At 38.9% G+C, this 21,007-nt stretch overlaps 2 protein-coding genes and 1 long non-coding RNA gene across 4 annotated transcripts in view; 2 read left to right on the top strand and 1 right to left on the bottom strand.

Moving 5' to 3' along the window:
• Positions 1–1,225, top strand: part of LOC114645860 (dehydrogenase/reductase SDR family member 4-like) — a 28,458-nt gene extending 27,233 nt beyond the window's left edge. For both annotated transcript variants that reach the window (XM_028793733.2, XM_028793734.2), the window contains exons 5-9: positions 227–297; positions 406–457; positions 553–687; positions 769–824; positions 1,039–1,225. In XM_028793733.2, the coding sequence (XP_028649566.1) occupies positions 227–297; positions 406–457; positions 553–687; positions 769–824; positions 1,039–1,147 (423 nt within the window). In that variant the 3' untranslated portion in view covers positions 1,148–1,225. The remainder of the gene's footprint in view (positions 1–226; positions 298–405; positions 458–552; positions 688–768; positions 825–1,038) is intronic.
• Positions 1–21,007, bottom strand: part of LOC127526571 (uncharacterized) — a 463,174-nt gene that overhangs the window by 239,607 nt on the left and 202,560 nt on the right. The window lies entirely within an intron of this gene.
• Positions 1–21,007, top strand: part of LOC114645859 (junctophilin-4-like) — a 188,118-nt gene that overhangs the window by 43,365 nt on the left and 123,746 nt on the right. The window lies entirely within an intron of this gene.

Below are 21,007 nucleotides of genomic sequence, written 5' to 3'. Positions count from 1 at the left end.
GATGAATGGAAAGTTAAAAGTCCATCCATCCATTTTCCAACCCGCTGAATCCCAACACAGGGCACAAGGCAGGAAACAATCCTGGGCAGGGTGCCAACCCACCGCAAGAAAGTTAAAAGTCCAGTTCAAAACCTGTTAAATATTGTCCAGTGTACTACAGATTTATATCAATGCCAGCTGTATCAACGAGCTCAACACTTTCATTACTTTACTTTGTGTTCTTCAGATCTTGGATGTCAATGTCAAAGCTACATTCCTGCTGACAAAACTGGTTGCGCCACATATGGAAAAACAAGGGTTGGTTTCTTCACTACTTTATGCAGATGTTGTTATGAAACAATGATATCATATTTATTTGGGTAGTCCTTTGAATTTTTGTAAATAATTCTCTTTTCTGTTATGCAGTGGGGGCTCAGTTGTCATAGTGTCCTCGATTGTTGGCCTTCATCCTTTACAGGTGTGTATTAAATAGATGACGTGTCATATTAGTTTCCCTCTTTATGTTCTTTTAGTCATTATGGGTAATATGGATAATGTGAAAATGTTTTTCAGTTCTTAGGTCCCTACAGCGTTAGTAAAACAGCCTTGTTGGGCCTGACAAAGGCACTGGCACTTGAGCTGGCTCCTTCGAATATCCGTGTGAACTGTGTGGCACCAGGATTGATCAAAACAAATTTCAGCGGTATTGTAAGTTTCCTGTTTTTAAAACACTTTGCTTCATTTAATTGTTCTTGAGCATTTGCAAATTTATTTTCTTCCTGTTTTCAGTTGTGGAAAAATGAAAGTGTCAAAGAGGAATGTTTGAGTAAAATAATCATGAAGAGGTAAGACGGGCTGTTAAAAAACATATCATGAGAATTTAGGAAGTTGCAGGGACTAATTCTGAGAAGAGTTTAGTCTCTTCTGTCTGCTTATCTGTTTTCCCATTATTTAAAGTTCATCATTGACATGTACCACTAGATTAAGCCATTTTTTTGTATTTTGGAGAGCCTTGTTGTTTTCCTGTTATACTAATGATGGCCTCCTGATTGTTAACAGGATGGGTGAACCCAAGGAGATTTCTGGAGTGATCTCTTTCTTATGTTCTGATGATGCCAGCTACATAACTGGAGAAACCATAGTTGCAGCCGGTGGAGTAAAGGCATGATTGTAGACTGAAGATGACTTTTCATCAGTTTGATTTTGTATTTTTTTCCTAAAACATTAATAAAATATAGCCAATTTGCATGGGTGTCATTAATTAATGACAAATGTGTCAGCATGGGAATCCCCTAAACCAGGGGTAGGCAACGTCGGTCCTGGAGTGCCACAGTATGTGCAGGTTTTTGTTCCAACCCAGTTCCTTAACGAGAACTCAATTATTGCTGATGAAGCACATATTGCTTAAGTGACATTTTAATGCTTCATTTTAGTGGTCTCGCTTGTTAAGGTTCTCCAACCTTAATTGCTTATTTCAATCTTAAACTGCTGCATTCAGTGTTTTAATTGCTCCTTATTAGCAATAAGATGTAAAAGACAAAGCAGCCAGCAGTTCTCCAGCTAGCTTTTTTCCAATTACATCTGTGTGTGTTCATCATGCACGGTTTGATTTAATAAAACACTTAATAGAAAAATGTGACAGACTGAAAATGATCTGTTTTAGGCTTCAAATCATTTGGATGATATCCTTGGAAAGGAAAAAAATCTACGATATAAAAGCCTTACATTGCACAGACTAACAAGCCATAAAATTAAATAAGGTCTGAGATTGGCAATGATTGGTTTCTAATTAAGCAATTGGGTTGAATGAAAACCTGTAGCCACTGCGGCTCACCAGGACCGACATTGCCTACCCCTGTTTTACATCTTATTGCTAATAAAGAGCAATTAAAACACTGAGTGTAGCAGTTTAAGATTGAAATAAGCAATTAAGGTTGGAGAACCTTAACAAGCGAGACCACTAAAATGAAGCATTAAAATGTCACTTAAGCAATATGTGCTTCATCAGCAATAATTGAGTTCTCGTTAAGGAACTGGGTTGGAACAAAAACCTGCACATACTGTGGCACTCCAGGACCGACGTTGCCTACCCCTGCCCTAAACCCTGTGCTAACTGCAAGTCATTTATTCACGTGGACAGCTTAATGTTTTGTGGAAGATACAATCAACAGTAACTTCTGCTCATGCAATATCAAGAAAAAATAGTAAATGGCAATAGGTATTTCACTGATTGGTTTCTGCATAATTCGGGGCCTATAAAAAAGTGGTCACCCCCCCCTGGAAGTTTTCACATTTTATTGTTATAAAGCATTGAATAACAGTGGCATTTTTGACACTGACCAACAGAAAAATGAATTCAGTTCTCTGCAAAGTGGTCTAAATTAATTACAGAAATAAATCACAAAGTAATCGATCACATAAGTATTGACTCTTTTCAAGTCGGCATTTAGTAGATGTGCCTTTGGCAGCCATGACAGCCTTGAATCTTATGCACAGGTCCCTTTCTGTCAGCTTTGCACATCTGGACACTGACATTTCTCCCCATTCTTCTTTGCAAACTGCTTACGCTCTGTCAGTTTGCATGCCGATTGTGAGTGAACAGCCTTTTTAGCAAGTCCAGGAATAAATTATTAATGGGATTGAGATCTGGACTCTGACTCGGCCTCTCCAGGACATTAACATTGTTGTCTTTAAGTGATTCAAGTGTAGCTTTGCTTTAGGCTTCTTCTTCCAAGGCACAGGTTTCTTGTAGACTGCCTTGGGTTTTCCTCCAGGAGTTCCCTGTATATTCTTCATTAATCTTACCACCTTCTCTCACAAACCTTCCAGAGCCTGTTGCAGAGAGGCATCCCTACAGCACGATGCTGCCACCACCATGATTGATAGCAGGGATGGCTTGTTTTTCATAATGTGAAGTGTTCAAACAGGGCATTTACTTTGATGGCTAAAAAGCTCCATTTTGGTCTCATCAGACCAGATAAACTTCTTCCAGCTTACTCCAGAGTCTCCCATGTGCCTTCTACTGAGATGTCACATGTTTGTTTTCCTTTTTTCAGTGTCTTTCTTGCTGTCTGTTTTTACCTCCATGGTCACTCCAATCCGAGTCACTGGAGCCTGTATCTCCTTTAGAGTTCTCATAGGTCTCTGGGTGGCCTCCTTCACTCGCCTTCTACTTGCACAATTAATCCTTTTTCATGGACGAGCTGCTCTAGGCAAATTAATAGCTGTGCCATAGTCTTTTCGAGTTTTAATGACTGAATTAACTAGGTACCAAGGGATATTCAGGGATTTGGATATTTGCTTCTCTCAATCTCCTGCTTTTCAATCACCTTTTCATGGAGTGCCCTGGAGTGCATTGTGGAGGTTAGGCCAACATACTGACTCACCATAAGTTTTACAATCAACTGAAACTCCAGACAGGTGATCTCCATTGAATTGATTATGTGACTTCTGAAACCAATTGGGTACACCAGTGATGATTTAGGTGTGTCCTTTTAAAAGGGGTGAACACTTACGTGATCAATTATTTTATATTTGTAATTAATTTAGACCACTTTGTAAAGATCGGTTTTCACTTTGACTTTCAAGAAACTTTTTCTGTTGACCTGTGTCAAAAGTAAGTATGTATGTTTAAAGGCACAGGTTGTGGCCTTGTTTGCAGTATTATCCGCTGTGGTTGAGTCTTGCTGCTCATTTGGAAACTTCCTGAACAATCAAGGTGTATATGCTGATCGTATTTTCTAGTAATGCTTTGCCATTGAATGACTGATGGAAAGACATGAAGAGTGCGTACTCTGAACCGGGCTCAGTGCCTGTCTATGTGCAGTTTTCCACATTCTCCCTCTGTGTACATACATTTTTTTTATTTGTGTGAGGCACACTCAAGTTTTCCTCCAACCTCCCAAGGCATACATGTTGTGTTGGTTGTAATATTTAAGTAGTCTCTGTAAAAATACATTGAGTAGGGTGTAGTTAGCAAATATGAGGTTAGGGATTGTGTGGTTACAAGTCTGGTTAATCAGATCGCCTGTTGAGTGGCATCACTCTGAGTTGATCGATTGTGTATTTCTGCTGTTTATTCTACAATCATTTAGATGACGTTGTAACTTTTTATATAGATTTTCAAGAGACAATGATGATTGTGTTTTTTGACACTGATGGAGATGCTCATAAGGAGTTTGTTCACAATGAACAGACTGTTAATTAGTGACATTACACTGAACCTCTGAAGCATCCATAGAAGTAGGAATCTGAAATTGCATTTCACACCGTGATAGCGCACCTGCATATACTGTGTTATCAGTCATAGAGCTTTTGACCATAATGTACCTGTTGCTTTGCACCCCCCAACATTTGCCACATCTTGCTTGCTGTGACTTCTTTTTGCTTCCGAAAGTAAAATTGAAGTTGCAATTACTCAGTTGTTAGACATAATCAGTGTTAATGTTTGCAATGCACCATCTACTGGGATGTATTTTGTAATGAATGTAATAATAAAATGCATTGTGTTTTTCATTTCAACAGATGGTGCATCACATACATTAGCACTGCTTGTACGAACCCCATACCGGATGACATACAATAGAGACATAGCAACCAGGCGAACACACAGACACCTGTCCTTTTATTAATGTGGATAGGGCATCACACTTTCATGTCCTCACTCAAGCATGCCTAAAGAATGTTCTTCCCAAATTCATGTAATATGTACAGTCTTCCACCACATGGAAGAACATGCTGGACCGTGTTTATTCCAACCGAAAGGAGCTCTACCTCTGTCACATTTAGGCTTGTCTGACCATCTCTCACTTCTTTTCATCCCAGCATACATTCCCTTCCAGTGGAAAATCAAGCCAACCATGAAAACTATCAAAACCTTGCCTGAGGGAGCCCTCTTACAACCACAGGACTGTTTTGCATACACAGAATGGTCCATATTTGAACAATAAGACTTATAGGAGCACAAAGAAACTGTATTATGCAATATTACGTTTTTTTTACAGTGGATAAACACATATGGGTCTACCCCAACTAAAAACCATGGATGACCAGTGAAGTTCAGTCTCTGTTGAGATCCCAAGACATTGCTTTTAGGTCAGGGGATAGGGCCCAGTACAGTGCAACAAGAGGAAATCAGAGGATAGGCATCAAAAGTGCCAAGATGGCCTACAAGAACAAGGTAGAGGCCCATTTGACAGACAGCCCATGGCATGTGCCAGGGACCGATCTGTGCTGATGGCTCATTGGTAGATGAACTAAATCTGAGATGGGTGCTCAAGACGGTGAATACGAGGAAAGCTGCTGGACAAGACGGCATACTTGTCATGGTACTTAAAGTTTGTGCTGGCCAGTGGGCAGGAGTCCATATTAAGTTATTTAATCTGTCACTGTCACAGCCCCCTTTTCTTAAGTCAGCTATTATCATCCCTGTCCCTAAAAAGTCAGTCATCAATAACCTTCATGACTACAGACCGATTGCACTGATGTCAATAGCCATGAAATGTTTTAAAAGACATTAAGGCCAGCCTCCCTCCCACCTTTGATCCTCACCAGTTTACTTATAGGTCAAATACAGTGATGAGCCATCTGAAACACTCAGGGACCTATGTAAGGATGCTGTTTGTCGATTATAGCTCGGCGTTTAATACAATCATGCCTAGCATACTAATCGATAAGTTGCATAACCTGAACTTTGCCCCCTCTGTCTGAACTTTGATAACAGATTTCCTTATTAGCCGCCCACAAATTGTTAGAATTGGCACCCACAGCTCCTCCACCCACACACTTAGCCCCAGCTCCTCTAAGGACTATGTACTGAGCCCACTTCTCTATGCCCATTATAGAATAGAATAGAATAGAATGCCTTTTATTGTCACTATACACATGTACAATTGAGATTAAAAGCAGCTCCTTCAGTGCATACATATATGTAGAACACAACAAGTAAATAAACAAATAAACAAATGGTGCAAAATGTTGCAAAAAAAGTTCTGCGACGTTATATACAATACTAAATCAAGTTATTGCACATTATTTAAATACTGGAAAGAATAAATAACTATTGCACTACTGGGTTATTGCACATAATTTAAATATTGCACAATAATGATGATCATGTGCAGTGAGTAGTGGATGTTGGACCCTGAAAGTAATGATATTGTACAGTATACAGATATTACACAGTTATTATCAGTACCATTTAGATATTGGATATTGCACAGTTGATGGATAGAAGGAAGTCCAGGGGTTGGGGTGTTAGACTGTGTAGTCAGTGCATGTGTGAGTTTAGAATGGTTATGGCTTTTGGGAAAAAACTGTTCTTGAGTTTGTTTGTCCTTGTTGTGATGCACCTGTAGCGCCTCCTTGAGGGCAACAGGTCAAACAGATCAGAGTCAGGGTGGGAGCTGTCCTTGATGATGTTTTTTGCTCTGCTGAGGCAGCGGTAGGTGTAAATGTCCATCAGGGAGGGGAGGGGAAAGGGGAGAGGGCACTTATGACTGCACATTTAATTACTCCAACAACATTATCACCAACTTTGCTGATGACTCCACTATGGTAGGTCTTATAAACAGTGATGATGAGTCAGCATACCGGGATGAGGTGCAGAAGGTGTCAGTGTGGTGCTCCAGGAACAATCTCTCACTCATCACCCGCAAAACTAAAGAGATGGCCACTGACTTCAGGATGGACAGAGCTGAGCCAGTCCCTCTATACATCAATGGAGACCTGGTAGAAAGGGTCACCTCCTTTAAGTTCCTGGGAACTTACATTTCTGAGGACCTGTCCTGGTCAGCAAACATTCTGGCGGTGGTCAAAAAGTCCCAGCAGTGACTGCATTTCCGGAGACTTCTCCAGTAAGTGGAAATGAAGGAGAAGCTGCTGTTGACCTTCTTCTGCTCAACCATTAAGAGTGTTTTAACATGCTGTATTTCAATATGGTATTCTGGCTGTACAGCAGCAGACAGGAAAGCTCTGTAGAGGGTAATATCCACAGCAGAGAGAATCATTGGCTGCTCTTTACCTTCTCTGGAATATATCTGCAGTGCCCAATGCCTCCGCAGAGCCAGGGAAATCATTAAAGACCCTTCACATCCTGGCCACCCATTGTTCACACTACTGCCCTCTAGCTGCCAGTTCAAGAGTATTAAAAGTAGTACAAAAAGATTTACAAATAGTTTTTACCCTAGAGCCATCAAAATTTTACATTTTAAAAACTCATAGAACTGTTTTTTTATACCAGCATCTAAGGAAATAACTTTAGTGGATAATAATTTCCATCCCTTATTTATTTATGTATGGCATTTATTTGTTATAGGATGTGTGCTTCTTTATACAGTATTATTTGTTTATCATTGTTTGTTGTAGTTGCACCATTTACAGATGGAGCTTTTACTGGCACAATGATAATAAAGGCTTCCTTCTTTCCTTCCTAATCAATGCACACTTTATTGGCACCATGAGTAGAACTAATCGAGCACATTTTGATTGGAGAGACGTACTGATGTGCTGATGTCATCTTTGCGGGTTGAAGTGAAAGTGGAAGTAGTGCTGAGAGTTAATTAAAACATAAATTTTGCTCCTAAAAACTTTGTTTGTTGGTTGTGCAGGAATTTTAAAAGTTTTTTTTCCCCTTTAGAAGGGTTTTTTGCTTTTTTTTTACCTGCAAAGGAGCAAAAGTAGCTGAATGTTTAGAAAGCATTTTTAAAAAGTTACTTGATACTTATACTTGTTCTCTTTCACTTGTTTGGTTATTTGTATTCAAAACTAGTGCTGGCGAAGAAAGGAGAGATGAGGCAGAAAGCGGTAGCTGAGCAGCAGCTGAAACAAGCAAGTCTGTTGTTGTAACGATGAAAAGTTAAAAGTAACAAAAAACAAAGTTAAGGCATATAAAGAACAATGGGACAGAACACCATATAGCACCCAGGGGTGGACGTAACCATTAGGCAAGGGTAGGCAAGTGCCTACTGCCCAATAGTAGCTCAGGGCCCCATGACAAAATGCATTTTTGACTTTTTTTTATTTTCAAATATATTAAACTCGTGGTTATAGCTGTTATTTTCATCAGCCTTCTGTCAATGTGGGTTTCCCCCATTCAGGCCAGACTACAATGGACTATTCCTTGTTATTGCCACGCTATTGCGGGGAGCATGAAATAGTAATCAGAATTACTTGATTAATTCTGAAGGAAATTACTAATGTTACAACTATACAAATAAACAAAGGCACAAGCTGAAAGTATTTCACAAAATAATATTGTAGATGTAAATGAAATATTACATTTTCTGAAAAGCAAAAAAATTATATATAAGACAAGCAACAGATGAGGTATTGCACATCTAAATAATTGAAATATGTTCTGGGAGATCCATTAAGGAAAGAGGGAACAGCTTATAGTGTAATTGAGTGACTGGAAGAGGAGTTTTAGAGTCTGATGGCTGTGGAGAGGAAGGATTTTCTTTGACGTTCAGTGGAGCGGTTTATGCTAGTCAGTCTAACGCTAAAAACACTCCTCTGTTCAACCATAATCCTATGAAGTGGGTGATTAGCATTTTCAATAGTAGACTGAAGTCTAGATAAGATTCTCCGATCCGCCACTGTTTTCAAGTCTTCTAGTTTCTCTCCAATCACAGAGCCAGACTTCTTTTTTTTTTTTCTTTTTTTTTTTTTTTTTTAATTAATATTTTTATTTTATTAATTTTCATTGTAATCATTCCATACAAACAGATCAATTTATAACCCAACAAATTTGAAGACAAATCAAACCCCACCCCTGAGAAGGAGAGCTTAGCTAAAGGAAAATTGCTTTAAGCTTTTTAATAAGGCAACATTAGACAAAAGAAGGGGAGAAGTAAATATCTATATAAATAAGAGATGGAGAAGGGAGTTAAATGCAATAATAGTTAATTCTCTTATTCTAAAATATTATTGATTAAATCTTGCCATGTTTTGAAAAAATTTTGTACAGATCCTCTAACTGAAAATTTGATTTTTTCCAATTTCAAATAATATAAAACATCGGTTTCCCACTGACTTATAAGAGGAGAATTAGGATTCTTCCAATTTAACAAAATAAGTCTGCGTGCCAAGAGTGTAGTGAATGCAATCACCGTTTGCTTGTCCTTCTCCAATTCCAGTCCATCTGGAAGGACACCAAACACAGCTGTTAGTGGGTTAGGAGGGATTGTGATACTAAGGCTGTCTGAGAGGCACTTAAAAATTTTTGTCCAAAATGATGTTAGTTTGGTGCAGGCCCAGAACATGTGACCCAGTGAGGCAGGAGCTTGGTTGCAGCGCTCGCAGGTTGGATCCTGGCCTGGAAACATTTTAGACAGTTTTAAGCGAGACAGATGAGCTCGATATATAATTTTTAGTTGAATAATTCTATGCTTTGCACATATAGAACTCGAGTGAATTCTCTGCTTTGCTACCTTCCACTTCTTTTCTGATATATTGATTAAGAGATCTTCTTCCCAATGTCCTCTTGGATCTTTGAAAGGTAGGGACTCTAATAAGATTTTATATATTGCGGAAATAGTGTTTGTTTCCTCGGAATTGAGCAGTATTTTTTCCAGCATTGTGGAGGGTGCAAGGTGGGGGAAATCGGGCAATTTCTGTTTAACAAAATTTCTAATTTGAAGATAGTAAAAGAAATGTGTAGCTGGGAGGTTAAATTTTGAACATAATTGTTCAAAAGATGTAAATATGTTGTCTATATAAAGATCTCTGAGCATTTTAATCCCAAAACTTTTCCAGGTATTAAAAACTGGATATACTTGCGAAGGTTGAAAGAGGTGGTTCTCTTGCAGAGGTGCCACTGATAAAAGATTTTCCATCTTAAAATGCTTCCTAATTTGGTTCCATATTCTGAGTGAGTAAAGCACAATTGGGTTATTAGTATATTTGCGATAACTTTCATTTATTGGAGAGCAGAGCAGGGAATATAAAGAAGTACTACAGGATTTTACTTCTATTGCGGACCAAGCCTGTGTATGTTCATTTATTTGTGTCCAGGTTTTTATGGCTTGTATGTTTGCTGCCTAGTAATAAAACTGAAAATTAGGTAAAGCCATGCCACCTTCTGCCTGAGGTCTTTGTAGGGTCGCTCTTTGGATACGTGGGTGTTTTGAGTTCCAAATGAATGAGGTTATTATTGAATCTAACTGTTTAAAAAACAATTTATTGATATATATTGAAATGTTTTGAAATAAAAAGAGAAGTTTAGGAAGGATATTCATCTTAACAATGTTAATTCTTCCGGCTAGAGTGAGATGAAGAGTTGACCATCTATGCAAGTCTTGCTTAATTTTTTCCATACAGACGCCAAAATTTTGTTGATAAAGAGCTTTATGTTTACTTGTGATATTTACCCCTAGGTATTTAAACTGATCTGCTATGGTAAAAGGTAGGGTGTCTAATCTAATATTATATGCTTGTGAATTCACTGGAAAGAGTATACTTTTATTCAGATTAATTCTAAGACCAGATATCTTTTGAAATTCTGTTAGTGCTGTTAAAACAACAGGGACAGTGTTTTCTGGGTCAGATATATATAAGACCATATCATCTGCATATAGAGAAATTTTCTGTTCCAGTCCTTCTCTGACAATCCCCTTTATCTGATAAGAATTTCGGCAGTGAACCGCCAGTGGTTCAATAGCGATTGCAAACAACAGTGGCGACAAGGGACATCCTTGTCTGGTACCACGTTCTAGTTTAAAGTAGTCTGAGCAAATGTTATTAATACAAACTGAAGCTTCTGGACTGGTATACAGTAGTTTGATCCAAGCACAAATATTCGGGCCAAACCCAAATTTCTCCAATGCAGTGAAAAGGTAATTCCATTCGATCATGTCAAATGCCTTTTCTGCGTCTAATGATAGTAATATCTCTGGGGTGTTTGATTTTGCTGGTGAATATATAACATTAAACAAGCGTCGGAGATTTGAAGATAGATGTCGGCCTTTAATAAATCCAGTTTGATCTTGTGATATTACCGAGGGCAGCACTTTCTCCATCCTTCTAGCTAGGATTTTTAAGAGTATCTTAACATCATTATTCAGGAGTGAAATTGGTCTATATGATGCACATTGTAACAAGTCCTTATTTTGTTTAGGAAAGACGGTGATTAATGCTTGTCGAAATGTTTGAGGTAGTATTTGGTGGTCTTTAGCTTCTGTAAATGTTGCCAATAAGAGTGGAGCTAGCTGAGTGGAGAATTTCTTATAAAACTCTACGGGGTAACCATCAGGACCTGATGATTTCCCGCTTTGTAGTGACTTTATAGCGTCTAGTAATTCTGTTAGCGTTAGAGGTTTATCCAGTTCCTCAGCACTTAAAGCATCTATTTGTGGTATTTGTGAATTATCCAGAAATGCATTAGATTGCGTGTTGTCTTCTTTGGGCTCAGTGGAATATAAAGACTTATAGTAATCTCTAAATGTGTGCATTATTTTATTATGGTCGATGATTTCTTCTCCATTCTTGTTGGTGATTACTGGTATTGCATTGTGAACTTCTTGTTTATGAATTTGTTGAGCTAAAAACTTATTAGCTTTTTCTCCGTGTTCATAGTAATGCTGTCTAGACTTATAAATAAGTTGTTCAGTTTCTTTAGTTGTTAAGATGTTAAGTTCTGTATGCAGGGCCTGCCTTTTCCTGTGAAGAGCTTCACTTGGACGCCTGGCTTGTTCTTCATCTATTCTAGTAATTTCATTTCTTAGCTCTGACACTTTCTTGGTTTCTAATTTATTTCTATGGGAAAGATATGAAATAATCTGGCCTCTTAAGAAGGCCTTTAGAGTTTCCCAGAGTGTTCCTGCAGAAACCTCTGTGGAGGTGTTTGTCTCTAGGAAGAAGCTGATTTGTTTGGATATAAATTCTGTGCAGTTCTCGTCTGCCAATAAAAGAGGGTTAAGACGCCATCTGCGAGGTGAGTGTGAGGGGCTTAATGATTTTAGCTCCAAGACTAGAGGGGCATGGTCAGAGATAACAATTGTGTCATATTTGCATGATTTAATTGTAGGCAGGAAATTATTATCTATAAAAAAATAATCAATTCTTGAGTAGCTATAATGCACTGGTGAGTAGAACGAATATGTTCTTGAGTTTGGGTTAAGAAACCTCCAGGGGTCTGATAAGTTGTGATCATTTAAAAACTGTGTAATTATCTTTGCAGTATTAGATGTCGTCCCCCCTGTCACAGGAGTCCTATCTAAGAGTGGATTTAAAACACAATTAAAGTCCCCAGCCATTTTAATTTTATGAGTGTTCACATTGGGAATGGATGCAAATAGATTTTGCATGAATTCCTTATCATCAACATTGGGTGCATAAACATTTATCAAAATCATTTTACTGTTATATAAGTTGCCCATGACATTCACATATCTCCCTTCAGGGTCCGACACTACCTCTGATGCTACAAATGGAACTGTACTATGTATGAGAATTCCCACCCCTCTAGTTTTCTTTATAAAGCTAGAATGGAACATTTGGCCATTCCAGTCTTTTTGTAATCTGAACTGATCCTTGGTTAGTAAGTGGGTCTCCTGTAAAAATACTATTTTAGCGTTTAAGCCTGTTAGGTGAGAGCATACTTTCTTTCCCTTTAATTCGTGATTCAGGCCTTTAACATTCCAGCTCACAAAGTTAACTGTCCCATCATGGAGACATTGATTCTGAGTTTTTAATGTCATTTATAGTTTTAATTGGTAATATGGCAGTTTTAATCTTAGTTTCAAGATTCCCCATGAGTTATTGCATTTTAGCCATTGTTGCATTGATATTTATAATTATAAGAATTACAAGAATAGATTAGATATAACCTGCTCTCCTTCTCTCCCCCCTTTATCCCCCCACCCCCCCATTTTGCCTCCCCACATGAGGCTAGATCCCACTTCGCGATGTTCCAGTCCTCTGACATACGAAGAGACAGAGCACGTCCAAAACAAAACAAACCCCACCCTGCAGCGGCGTTACAGAATTAAAACAGAGATATCTTTTGCAGTTAAATTCTTAATACTATCTGCCAAAAATGTTCTCATTAACAATATTTAAGCTTGAAATAATCTTCAGCGCTTTTAAGTTAAGATATTAAGATTAAAAAAAAAAAAAACCAAAAAAAAAAAACAACCCTGGGAATGATTTTAAAAACTAGTCTAGGATAAACCTGGTAATTCCTACTGTAATAGTATAATGGTAATTGTATAAATAGTAGAACAAGCAATAAACCAAGGGTATGAAGTTAAACAGTCTACTTTAAGGTATAGTAAAATAAAAAAAATAAAAAAAATAAAAAAAAATAAAACGAATCCTACTTTAATCACTTCCACATTTTCACACTCACGTCTATAACTGTATAACTCTGATTAAAACATAAACATATAACATATAAAGTCCAGATAAAAAAAAAAAAAAAAAGAAAATAAGGGATGTATAATTATAATACCAGTCTCTTTAAACATGGATCCAGAGATCAGATCATAGGTCCTTCCCGTGCCTTGATAGAATACGGCTCTTTATTAACTTTCAAAAAAGTGTCGGAAACAGCTTCTTTAGTTCTTTTTCAGCTTCTTCTTTGCTGAAGAAAATATAATGTCGATCTTGAACTTCCACTTTCAGTTTGGCAGGATACAAGAGGCTGTATTTGATATCGGCTTTCCGTAGCATCCTTTTAATGTTGTTGTAGGATCTGCGTTTTGCAGCTGTTGATGGTGAGAAGTCGGGAAAAATACGAATAAGATTATTTTCGAATATAATCTCTTGCTTGTGTCTGAGAAGTGCCATCACATCAAGCTTACATCTTAGTCGCTCGAAGCGGACAATAAAAGACCTAGGTTTAAAGGCGCTTGGTATCTTTGTGCGATAAGCCGTGGCTATCTCAATGTCGAGTTTAAAGTCATCTCCAATTATTTTAGACAGTAATTCTACTGCAAATTTCACTGGGCTTGAACTTTCTCGTTTCTCAGGTATACCCTCAATTCTTATATTATTTCTTCTGCACCCATCCTCCAGGGCTGCAAGTCTGTCTCCAAGTTTTTTGCATTCCGAGTTCGCAGCTGTGGCTTTTTCATCGGCGTTAGATGCCAGTTATTCCGCTGTTTCCACTCGAGCCATGAGTCCCTGCTTAACGTCTTCCAGCTGATCTGAAACGCCATTAATATGATCATCAAGCCTTTTCAGTTTGGAATTAGTTTCTTCAATGTGTTCCACTAATTTCTCCAACATAGCTTTAAAGTTCACGTCAAAACGTTTAAATAAACGCGTTTCCTTATCTTTGTTATCCTTCTTGAGCTCAATGGCCACCTTCTTAAGATCATTTGTGTTATCTTTCTTAAGCTCCTTCATGGCCGTAACCATGGCAATGGACTGTGTAGCGATCATCTCTTTCTGTGTAGCGATCATCTCTTTCAGTTCGGACAGTTCGCTTCGGCTTTCGTGCTCCGCAAGTGAAAATGCAGCTCCTGTTACAGGCTCGCGATGAGTAGATGAGAGCACGTCCTGCAGAGCCCTTTCTAGTCTCGAATGATCCTCAGAAATCGGCGATCCATCGCGACCTATATCACTTGCGCCTTCGCTCCCATTTTCACTCTCGACTGGAGATGATACAATAGAGCGGGGTCCCAGGAATTCTGCGCACTCGTCTGCCTGTTCCAGGTCAGTCTCCGTGAGGCCATACCTTACACTTGCACTCAGGCCGGAAGTCTGTCCGGACTTTGATGCAGCTTTAAGTTTCTTTTCTGGTTCTTTCTGACTTTTCTTCTTGTTACTCATGCTTGTATATTGTAGTGGAAGTTCCTTGGTCGGGTTAAATACAAGATACCTCTAAATAATATGAAATACGTGGGAAAATAAAGCCGCTGCTAGCGGAGCTCTGCTTCAGACGTCCATCTCCTATAAACGGACGAAACCAATCAGAGCCAGACTTCTGAATCAGTTTGTTAAGCCTCAATGTCAGCCACCTTCATGCTACCCCCACACTGGGGCACTGGCAAAGCACACACTCAGCAGCATAGTGTTGAAGACCCTGAAGGATCTGAAGGCAATACAGCCTACTTTGACCCTTCTTATATATGGCCAGTGAGTGACCAGTCTAGCTTACTGTTCATATATGAACCCCCAGATACTTGTAGTCCTGAACAATCTCCACGTCCAAACCCCTAATAGACAGGGGAGTAACAGGAGATTATGATCTTCTCAAATCCACCACCAGTTCTTTAGTTTTACTGGTGCAGACCTGCAACTGATTCAGCTCACACCAGTCAACAAAACTGTCCTCTACCTTCCTATGTTCTGATCCACAAAACTAAGGGAGCATCCACCTGTATTGCTGAGAGCTTATGCATCAGTCTCGGAGGTTGGATGGTGTTAAAGTCACATGAGAAATCAAAGAACATAATCCTAAGAGTTCCTCCTGGCCTGTCTATGTGACTGTAGGCATGGTGCAGCAGGTAGATGATGGCATCTTCCATCCCAGTCCTCTCTTGGATGGAATCCAATGCAGACCAATGCAAAGCAGGGGCAAAGTATTTCCAGAACCAGTCTCTCAAAAACATTAATTATGTGTGCGGTGAGTGCCACTGACCTGTAATCAGATGGGCCTTCTTTGGTAAAGGAACCAGACAAGATGATTTCTACAGCCCTTGCACCTTTTGAATAATTAGGTTCATATTGAAATCCTTAAAAATACTCCACAAAGCTATGGGGTGCAGACCTTAAGCACCCATGTGTGACAGGTGTCTAGGTCATAATACAATACAATAGAATTCAATACAATTTATGTTTGTATAGCCCAAAATCACATAAGGAATTCTGCAATGGGCTTTAACATGCTCTGCTTTTTGACAGCCCCCCAGCCTTGACTCTCTAAGAAGACAAGGAAAAACTAAAAAAAAAACCCTTGTAGGGAAAAAATGGAAGAAACCTTAGGAAAGGCAGTTCAAAGAGAGACCACTTTCCAGATAGGTGAGTCAAAAAAGGGGGCTAAATACAATACAATACACAGAACAGAGCACAAGTAATCCTCAGTACAATATAATAGTGCAATAGAAACATTACAAGTACAGAGCAGAATTCAACAGCAGATGATATCCCATAATATGATTTGAATTTGTTTAGAGTCCTGGAGACCTCAGCCATCAAGCTGCTTTTCCCTATTGGCCATTCCACAGCTGAGTCACTACTGGGAAAGCCAATCCAATGAAAGAATCCCTTTACCCGAAGATTCCTGCAATCCTCCAGCAGAGAAGACTTTACCTTAGGCAGGCAAAACAACTTGGCAGTAGGGCAGTGGCACCAAGTGCCACAATTAAGCACTGAGAAGAGAAACAGAATAGGTGAGGGTTAGTAACAAATTATAACTATCATGTTACTTATGTTTTAGTGCTAATGACTAACAACAGAGATGAAGTCTGTACAGTTAATCAGCAGCTCTAGTCAGGATATGCTAAACTGAAGTAGTGAGTCTTCAGCTGGGATTTGAAAGCTGAGACTGAAGGGGCATCTCTTATAGTAGCAGGCAGAACATTCCACAGTTTAGGGGCCCTGTAAGTAAAAGCTCGACCTCCCATTGTTATTTTATTAATCCTTGGAATCATAAGCAGACCGGCATCTTGAGATTTTAATGTGCGCTCTGATAAGATCATAATAAGTTCAGATAAGTGGCCTTGGCTATTTAAGGCTTTATATGTTAAAAGGAGGATTTTGAAATCTGCCCTGCCAGTGTAAGGATTTAAGAACTGGAGTTATGTGTTCGTATTTTCTTCTTCTTGTAATAATTCTTGCAGCAGCATTTTGGATTAATTGGAAGCTGTATAAAGAGCAGTTTGAACATCCAGCGAACAACGCATTGCAGTAGTCAATCCTACTAGAAATAAATGCATGAATTCATTTCTCAGAATCCCACTTATTTAGAAAACGCCTTAATTTCCCAACATTTTTTAGATGGAAGAAACATGATTTAGACAACTTTCTAATGTGCGCTTTACATGGCATGCTAGATTCAAAGATAACTCCTAGATTGCAGGCTAATTCAGTAAAATTAATGGTGATTCCAACTGAGTTAAATGATGACAAAATATTGTTCCGATCAGCGTCATTCCTTCCAACAATTAACATGTCTGTTTTATCTGTATTTAAAGACAAGCAGTTCTCATCCTTCCACTCCTTTAATTCACTAACACAAATAATTAAAGGCAACATCAGAGAAACTTCATTTGATCTAAAAGAAAGGTGTCATCTGCGTACGTATGAAAATTAACATTATGTTTTCCAATGATAGATCCCAGTGGAAGCATATAAAGTAAAAACAGTAAAGGTCCCAGTACTGAACCTTGTGGGACACCATATCTCACTTCTTTGGATAATGATGGAGTACTGTCAGCACATTTCTGTACATTCTGGAATCAATTTGATAAATAAGAACTAAACCAAGCGAGCACAGTGCCTGTAAGCCCAACATCATTTTGTAGCCTGTGCAGTAATATAAAATAATCAATGATGTCAAATGTTGAGCTTAATTTTAACAACATAATTACAGTGGAGTTTCCTTCATCAGAGGATATCAGAATGTCATTTACAACACGCTTTAGTGCCATTTCTGTACTATGACCAGTGCGGAAACCAGACTGGAATTTCTCAAATAAATTGTGATGCATAAGGTGTGACTGAAGCTGACTGGCGACTACTTTTTCAAGTATTTTAGAGAGAAACGGTAAATTTGAAATGGGTCTATAGTTATTAATTATGTGTGGGTCTAGGTCTGACTTTTTAAGTAATGGTTTGATGACTGACACTTTAAGTGCATCAGGTACTCTGCCATGCAATAATGAACTATTAATAATGTTAAGAATAGGCACTGCAAGAACATCCATAGCAGCTTTTTACTAGTTTTGTTGGCACTGGATCTAGGGAACAAGTAGTAGCTTTCATTTTAGAAATTAAAGTCAAGACTTCCTGCTCTGTTACAGGATTAAAATTTCTAAAGTGTCGAATGCAAGGTGAGACAGGGTCTGACAGGCTAGTATGCGGTTTGCACTGTGATGCTGAGATCTGGGATCTTATATTTTTAATTTTCTCATTAAAGAAGTTCATAAAGTCTGTACTGCTAATGTCTGTTGGTATTTTGCACTATAGATCTGAATTCCCAGTTGTTAAATTATCCACTGTTTTAAACAGTACCCAAGGATTATTATTATTATTGTTATCTGTTATTTTAGAATAGTAGTCTCAGTGAGCTTTAAAGAAAGCTTTTTTTTTTTATAGTTTTTAACGCTCTCTGTCCATGCAATTTGAACGATTGCAGCTTTGTTGTTCTCCATCTGCGCTCCAGTTTTGGACACTCTAATTTAAGAGCTTGAGTGTTTTCATTAAACCAGGGTGAGTTTCTATGTGCTTTGATCACATTTTTTAAGGGGAGCCACTGGTCCAGAGCATCTCTCAAAGTCACATTATAATGTGATGTTAGCTGATCTAAGTTGTTTTCCATATTTACATTTGATGTTAACTGATCTAAATGGTTTTCGAAAATTACACTTGACTTACTCAAAGTATCTAGTGAGAAGTCAAGCAAAATGACACCTTTTATTGGCTAACTAAAAAGATTACAATATGCAAGCTTTCGAGGCAACTAAGCCCCTTACATCATCTTGCCTGAAGAAGGGGCCTGAGTTGCCTCGAAAGCTTGCATATTGCAATCTTTTTAGTTAGCTAATAAAAGGTGTCATTTTGCTTGGCTTTTCACTACATTCATAATGGCTAACACGGTACAACACCCTCGTACTTCAAAGTATCTATAAATTTTGAAGCAGAATAACAATCTAGATGTCACACTGCCTTTGCTTTATCTGTGAGTGTATTGGTAAGGGCAGAACCAACTCAAATGTTATTAAGCAGTGATCGGGAATAACTTAATTTAATGGAGTAATATTTAAATTTTGAATTTCAGCTTTGTAAGTTAAAGTTAAATATAATGTGTGGTTATGATTATGGGTTGGATCTTTGACAATCTGACAAAATCATACTGAATTTAACAAATAAGTAAAACATTTGCTATAAGTGTCAGTTTTGACATCAATGTGTACATTAAAATCCCTCATCAACAAAGTCATGAACAATGAATGTGGCCCTGTGTAGACTAGCACTACAATTGTGTTGGAATCTGTTTTACAATTTAAAATGAATGCCTCAAAAGGATGTGAAGTTGCCTACATTTTTAGAAGTGATTTGCTTTTTGTCACAGAGAATTATTCCAAGGCCTCCTCCTTGACCAGAATCTCTAGATTCTCTAGATTTATGTATTAATCTGAATACAGTTAAAATATCTGACTATGCCACCCAGTTTTATTAACAGTTTGGGAACTCTTGAAATGTAAACATAATAGCACACAGGTTTCTTTAAATTGAGCGGTGAGTAAACACACAGTGAAAGACAGCTGCAATTTCTTGAAAAGCAATGGTAACTTGTATTACAGCAAACAATACAAAATCCTCCAAGAAGACAGAAGTAGATAAGAGTCTAAAAATATAAAGTGCAAGAACCTTTTAAAAGAGAGCACATGACTCCTCCCCCCCCCCCAAGTCCTTTAGAACATAACAGTGTAAGATACAATCTTTGGTGGTGCAAAGTCCCAGTTGCGTGCTGTGTTACCACAACAATTAATCTTCCAGCTGTCCCACTGAAACACTGTTTGTAAATGCCTGCTTCCCAGCAGAATTCTTTCTAACTTGTCAAATTGCTGTTGGCGTCTCTCCCTCGTGGAGTGAGTGTTCTTTTTTACTTCTGGGTTCCTCATGACTATGACATACAACATTCGAATGCCTTGCTTCCAGTCTGCAGGCTTCCTTGAGTCCTCTCATGAGTCTTCCCTCTCTCTCTGGACCCACAAGTGGCGTCTCTCTGGTGAAGCTGTTACTTCCTCCCTAGAGGTGGGTGTCACTGTCCTTGTGGCTTGAGTCTTGTCAGCCATGTACCCTCATCCCCTGTGAGTTCCTGCGCTCCGCGCGAGTGATCTTGACAGTGTTCTCAGTGGACCATCTCCTCTACACCACCCACTACCCAGAAGTATATAACTGCTTCAGTCTCTGCCTAGATCATCATGACGATCGATCAAATAATGTGTAATAGCTAGCCCGGCCACAGACAGACATGACTCCAGATGTTTAAACACACACACACGTTTATTCCACTACTATTTACAAACGTATTTACAGTTTGCTCAGTCCTTGGTCCTTTGGGCCGCCTCCACTTCTGTCTCGCAAGGTCCGTCCTCTTCCACCCGACTCCAGCTCCCCGAATGGAGTGAGGCGGCCCCTTTTATAATGCCCCGGATATGCTCCAGATGCCTGATGATGAACTTCCGGCAGCACTCCTCAGTGTGGCTGAAGTGCTGCCCTTGCACCCGGAAGCACTCCGGGCGTACACCATCCCTGGTGTGTCAGCACTTCCTGGTGTACCGGAAGCGCTGTCCCCCAGGGATCAAGGACTGTCCAGGTGCCCAGGGAAGAGAAGTGCCGCTCTCCCGGTCCCTCCTTCCTCCAGGCATCCCAGTGGGGCAGCGTTCCTGGTTGCCTATCACAAATGGTACATACCGATTTACTTTGTTTAAACAGTAGTATTGTTGTCAGCTATCATGAAGTACATACTGTATACCACTGTATGCTGATTAGAACTCAATGTTCCCAGAACATGTTCATTTCAAAGGAAGCCTGCAGACCCGTATCACAATATTGTATGTTAATGAGATACCAATCAAAGCAGTCTGATCATCAAAGCAGATGACTCTGCAGACAGGTAAATATCCACATTCTATAGATAGCCATCACAATAACCTGTTACAGAATTATTAAGCAAATTTGCTTTTTCAATTATCATCCCAGTCACAACAACGGGTGCCTATTGCACCTTCATCTTTTGGCTTTTACATGTATTATTTATTTTGTTTTTGCCTAAGAGAAAAAGAAAAAACACCTATTGTACAAGAATGTGCCTCCTCTGACCCACGGACTGATGTCATCAGGGCCCACTGCCTTG

Source organism: Erpetoichthys calabaricus, chromosome 2 (genome assembly GCF_900747795.2).
Source record: "Erpetoichthys calabaricus chromosome 2, fErpCal1.3, whole genome shotgun sequence".
NCBI classification, from domain to species: Eukaryota; Metazoa; Chordata; class Cladistia; order Polypteriformes; family Polypteridae; genus Erpetoichthys; species Erpetoichthys calabaricus.
Note: the sequence above shows the minus strand (reverse complement) of the source record. Positions and strands in the feature narration are given on the sequence as shown.